This window comes from Sceloporus undulatus, chromosome 2 (assembly GCF_019175285.1).
Source record: "Sceloporus undulatus isolate JIND9_A2432 ecotype Alabama chromosome 2, SceUnd_v1.1, whole genome shotgun sequence".
In the NCBI taxonomy this organism is placed as follows: Eukaryota; Metazoa; Chordata; class Lepidosauria; order Squamata; family Phrynosomatidae; genus Sceloporus; species Sceloporus undulatus.
In genome coordinates, this window is record NC_056523.1 from 140,136,160 (window position 1) to 140,141,856 (window position 5,697).

The 5,697-nt window shown below is 45.3% G+C and overlaps 1 protein-coding gene across 1 annotated transcript in view; it reads left to right on the forward strand.

The window, feature by feature from the left end:
• The first annotated feature begins 705 nt into the window (after positions 1–705).
• The window catches only part of FADS6 (fatty acid desaturase 6), an 18,443-nt gene continuing 13,451 nt past the window's right edge, over positions 706–5,697 (forward strand). The window contains exons 1-2 of the mRNA XM_042448211.1: positions 706–1,287; positions 5,276–5,442. Of these exons, the coding sequence (XP_042304145.1) occupies positions 807–1,287; positions 5,276–5,442 (648 nt within the window). The 5' untranslated portion in view covers positions 706–806. The remainder of the gene's footprint in view (positions 1,288–5,275; positions 5,443–5,697) is intronic.

Sequence of the window (5,697 nt, forward strand, 5' to 3'; positions counted from 1 at the left end):
GTGTGGATGAACAGTTCCCAGAGGTCCATAGCACTGAGCCAGGGCAGTTAAAGTGGCGCCAAACTGGATTATTCCTGCAGTGCGGACGACCAATTCCCAGAAACTCATAGCACTGAGCCAGGGCAGTTAAAGCAAAGGTCTAAAACACACTGTAGAAACAATGCAGTTTGAGATTGCCTTACCTGCCCTTGCTCAGTGTTAGTCAATTCTGGGAACTATAGCAATTTAGCCATCTCTGTCATCAGAGAGCTCTGGTGCTACAACTGCAAGCTACAATTCCCAGAATTCCCTAGCAACTGAGCCAAGGCAGGTAAAGCAGTCTCGAACGGGATGCTTTCTGCAGTGTGTTTTGGACCCAAAAGTGATGTCCAGTCCAGCCATATCCTTGCTGCAGCCAGAAGTTCAAGTGCACCATTTGACAGGGCAGATGCACAAAGCCCTGCAAGCTGGCTGGGGGCTGGCTCTCAATCTTGCTGCCTTCCCATTCCGTGCCTGGGCTTCAAGGGGCTCAGGTGGAGGATGGAGAGGCCAGCCAAGCCTCCGCTGCTCCTCCTGCTGCTGTTGCTGCTGGGGCTAAAGGGGGCCGGCTTCTCAGAGCAGCAGAGGCAGTCCTGGGTGCGCTGCTGCTGCTGCTACTTCTTGTTCTGCTGCTTCTTGTTCTGCTGCCAAGGAGGCGGAGGCCTCTCTCCAACTCTGCTGGTGCTGCTGCCCTTCTTCTTCTTCCCAGGCTGGTGATTTGATCCTCTAGAAGCAGCAGCCCAAGGACCTTGGCTGGCTCTCTGCAGTGTCCTCTGCCCAGCAGGGCCATGGAGGAGGAGGAGATGTTGAAGAAGAAGACTCAGGAGTGGTACCCAGAGAAAGGACCCAGAGGGAACTCTTGGCTCAGCCAGGAAGAGGGAGGAGCAAAGTCCCAAGAGAAAGAGGGCAGGATCCCATCAGGGGACCCCTTGGGCAAAGAGAATGCCCCTACCAAACTGCCAAATGGGTGCCAAAGAGGAAGACCTTCTGATGAGGAAGAGGAGGAAGAGGTTTCAGAAGAAGATGGAAGGCCCACCCAGGCTTACACAGGTGAAGATGGAAGCTCACCTTTCCGAGGAGAAGAGTTGGCCCTATCCAGAAGGCCGGCCAAGGAGGGGACTAAAAAAAGGAGTGGTACCCAGTGTGAAGAGTCCCTGATGGGGGAGCTCTCAGAGATGGTGCAACGTGTGGTGAGGAGCAGCAGCTGGTGGGAGAGGCATGGCCTGGATGGCATCATTCTTGCCCTCAACTTTCTCAGCTTGCCCATAGGTAAGGGGAAGAACTTGGGTTGTTTGGGAAACTGGTGGTGCGGGAAGGGACGCCTGACCCACCCAAGCGCACACTGCTCTTATTTAAGTTTGAATGGTTTATTGATCTTAAGTACTGTGTTATGGTTTGCAAAAGTCAACGGTTGATGGTTGTGCCATCAGTATCTGGCAGCTGAAACATGCCCTATGTTGGCATTCTCTTAAGACTTCTGCCTGCCCACTGAAAAAGGGTCTATACCAGTGTTTTCAAAAATTTGGTCCTCATGATATTTTGGACTTCAGCCCTGAGAATTCTCGATTGTTAGTCAAACTGGCTAAGGCTTCTGGGAACTGAAATCCAAAACTTGAGGGCCAAAGTTTGGTAAACACGGATCTATATACCATGAATTGGAAATTTTAATCTGAATCCAATAGGGCAGCCCTTCTTGTGTTGCCATGTTAAACTGTGATGCAAGGCTATTTCCTTTTGGCAATATGTTCAGATGTTCCCTGAATATTAGGCAGTGTGTTGTAGCAATTAAGGGTTTTGAACTGGGACTTGTAGGGAACTGGGCCAGTCGTACACTCCTAATGTCAGACATACTTTACAAGTTTGTTGTGAGGATGAAAGGGGTGGGGGGAGGAGAAGATCTGTGAAGACTAGAGCTGACCATTTCATTGGAGGGAAGGTGAAATGTAACTGCAAGTACAGTGGGTCCTTGGTATCTGCTGAAGTTTGGTTCCAGGACCCCCTATGGATGCAAAAAGTTCTGTCAAATACAGGCACACTAAAATGGTGTCCCTTATGTAAAATGGAAAAATCAAAGTTTGCTTTCTGGAGTGAATATATTTTAAAAATATTTTCAAGCAATGGATGGTGGAATCCGTGGATAAAGAATCTGTGGATACAGATTCTCTCTGATGCTCAGAAGAAAAAAAACCTGGATCTTCCCAGTCCAAACAAATAGGCCAATAATACAACACCAGGCCAAGGGTGCCATAGCTAGTATGGGAGCACACACTATTTCCATGAACATTGGAGAGATCTGCAAGAGCAAATGAGTACAACTATAATGAGTATGTGATTGCCAAGAATAGTCAGTGTGGGCAGACCTTACCGCAGTATTATTACTTAAATGCTGCATTGTCTTTATAGGGTCAGCACATCTCAGGGGTGCTTTTATAATCCTCAGATAGATCAGGTTGGTCTGGTCCCATACTCTTTAGAGCCACTATTTTGCTGTGTAACCTGAACCTGTAAGGACTGGTCAGGTTCTGTAATAAAGTCAGAGCTATCAAGCAGCAAACTCAGAAATAAGAATTCACATGCCTGGGCAGGATGAGAGCCTTCAGGAGTGAGGGAAGAGGGGTACTAAGGCATGAAAGTGCTTCCCAAAAGAGCTGCTCACAATTAAAATCACCAAGGCCTTTCCTTTCTGGAATTCTCGTGAGATAGCAATGGGGTTAAATACATATGAAAAGCATAGCTCATTACACCGCCAAGGAGCTATCAGTTTAGCCATAACCTATGGTAGCCTTCCTCAACCTGATGCCCTCCAGAGGAGATGGACAATAACTTTCATCCACCCAAGCCAGCATGCTGCCAAGGGATGATGGGAGTTCAGCACACCTGAAGGGCATTAGGTCAGGGTAGGCTTTTCTATGGAAGTTGCCATACATGGATGTGGGATGTCATATTGACATAAAATCTTTTTCTCTTGTACACAGCTTTTCAAAGCAATTTCCTTAGGACTGAAACTGGTGTGTATATTTGTTGTCATGTCGTGATGAAAATTTAATATCAGGGTTTGAATTAGAACTCCTAGTTCCAATGCCCTCTTAGCCATGCACCTCACCAGGTGACTTTGTGCCAGTCATTATCTGTCAGCCCCAATTACATCGCAGGATTACTGTAATGAAAATATGTGACTCTGTGTCCAACTTGAGGAAAAAGCAGGGTGCAAATGTGATAAATTAAAGACAAATAATTATTAGGACTAATCCTCTTATCCCTGAGGAGAAAAAGGAGTACCAAATATGTCTTCTTGTTCCTCTATTTTAGGGGTTTCACTTTTTGATACTTGGTACTTTGTATGCTGGTCCAAAGGCTCCCATCTTTGGAGCGGGATTGCTGTTTAATCAAGGATGTCCTTCTATTAAAAATTCAGCATCATAATACCATGCCACAAAGCACTGGTCTTTCAGTTATCCCCAAACTGCACAAGAGTTGCCCACTGGGTGTTTATTTGGTTGCAAACGTTGCCCTATAGACAGCTGCTCGTGGATTATCCTAGTTATACTGGGCTCATCCTGTTCCACGTAAGCATGCTGGCATGTGTACAAATTTTTTTTAAAGAGGGGGTTATTGGGATATTGCCTTGTAACATTGCATCAGAACAAAATGCAGTGGCAAATTAGTAAGAGCAGTTGCCACTGGGAATGCAAACACCTTGCTTTTAGATCATATCCCATTTAATCTGGGGCCTAGATGGTGGCTGTGCTTGTTTATCTCAAAGCACGTGGGTGTAACCGTATCTCTGATCTGAAATCCTCTGTGTGTAGACAGCACATATGAAAGCCATTGTCGCATATTCCTGAGGTATTTGCTCAAAACTGGGTGAAATCTTGTCCTTTGGAGAAAAGACTGTCAAAAGGACTTTATCACACTAGCAAGATTCCACAGGAAAATCGGAGTTAAACTAGATTTAAACCAAAGAAAACCCAGAAGTGCCCAAAGTTTATCACACGACATCGCAGTTAATGTGAAATAATGTAAAGTGGAGAAAACCGGCAGCTTTTTACTTTCAGAGCAACTCAAAAGTAAAAAAGCTGCCATTTTTCTCTGCTTTGTGTTCAGATTAACTTCGGGTTATTCCACCTGGGCAGTCCCTAGTGTGATAAACTAACCAATTTGCAAACTTGGTTTAAATTTGAATGTACTTTAAATTGTGTTTAACTCCCATTTTCCCATGGGATCTCCCCTAGTGTGATAAAAGACAGGGATAGTGAATATAGTGTTGTCATACCGCGCATTGAAAAAAACATTCTGTTTGGAAATTTCAGTTTCATTGACCTTGTTATTCAGCAAAGAAGTTTCAGCATCCTGCTGAGTCTATGGAGCTTATCACATGAACTTTAAAACCATCTCAAGCCTCCCAAGCTGCAGCTTGGATGTGAGATGGAGGCAGGGATTATCGCATGCTAAAGCGCCAACTGCCATCAGGCCAGGTCCCAGCCTCACTCTGCTTCCGACTTTGAAAAAGTGCTGGCGGAACGTAGCTGGGACCTGGCTTGGACCCAGGTTTATGGCAGGTGGCAATTAGGTGGCAATTTAGCATGCTATAATCCCTGCTCCATCCTGTCCCAGGAGGCTTAAAGTTTATGTGATAAACCCCTAGGGTAGGTTCACTTTCATATCTGTCTATGGTTGTATGAGACATCTGGGACTGTATTTACACTTGATGAATGTTTCTGGCCAAAATGGGAAGTGTTGAGTTTGCTCCCGCTGTTTTAGACTACAAATCCCCTAAGCCCCAGGCAGCATGGCCAATGGCAATAGGATTGTAGGAATCATAGTTCAAAATATCTGGAAGGCCAGAGGGACCTCAGCTATGTTTTGAGGCTTGGACTTGCTGTCACGAGAGACATGGGGCCATTGCTGTTGCTTTATGACTCTATGACCAAATGCATCTGAGAAAGTAGACTTAAGTCAAGGAAAACTCATGCTGCCAACTTCTTTATTTCAGTTAGTCTCAAAGCTGCTACAAGATCTCTCTACACACTGTTCCTGGCTCATAGAGGTTAAAACCATATTTGAGTAGCCAGTTCCAAGTGCTGAGGTACCTTGAAACTTCAAAAAGAAAATATGTCTTATTTTCCAGTTCTTCCCACTTGGCCAATGTCCCTTCTACCTCTGAACCAAAATTATTAAAAAGTCCTTGTTGTGATATTGCCATGTATTCTTTTATTGCATCTAGAAAACAAGGGCCTAATTGTGTCTTTGTTCCTAGGGTTCCTGTTTCTGCGTTCTGATCATCTTTTTGCTTTCCTGTTGGGTGTTGTCATCCTGGGTGTAGCACACCACACCATCACTGTGAAGGGCAGCCACATGGCCAGCCACAGTGCTCTGGCGGAGTCCAAGACATGGGGAAAACTGTGGGCTATCTTCTTCATTGAGGTGCATTTTCAGCTTGCTCCAGTTGTATGAAAGGAAGCAAACAAGACAAGAATTTTATTTTGCTAGGTTCAGTCAGACTTCACACAGTGGAAAATTGACAAATTGCACCCCAGGACCTGGGAAGGCATTTCCCTCTTGCTTTAGAATTCCCCCCCTCCCCCGTTCTCAATAGTTAATACATTGTATGAGCAAACCTTTGTAAGGGGTCTTGCAAGGTGAACTAGTACAAGTTGGCCTTGTGGGCATATACATTTT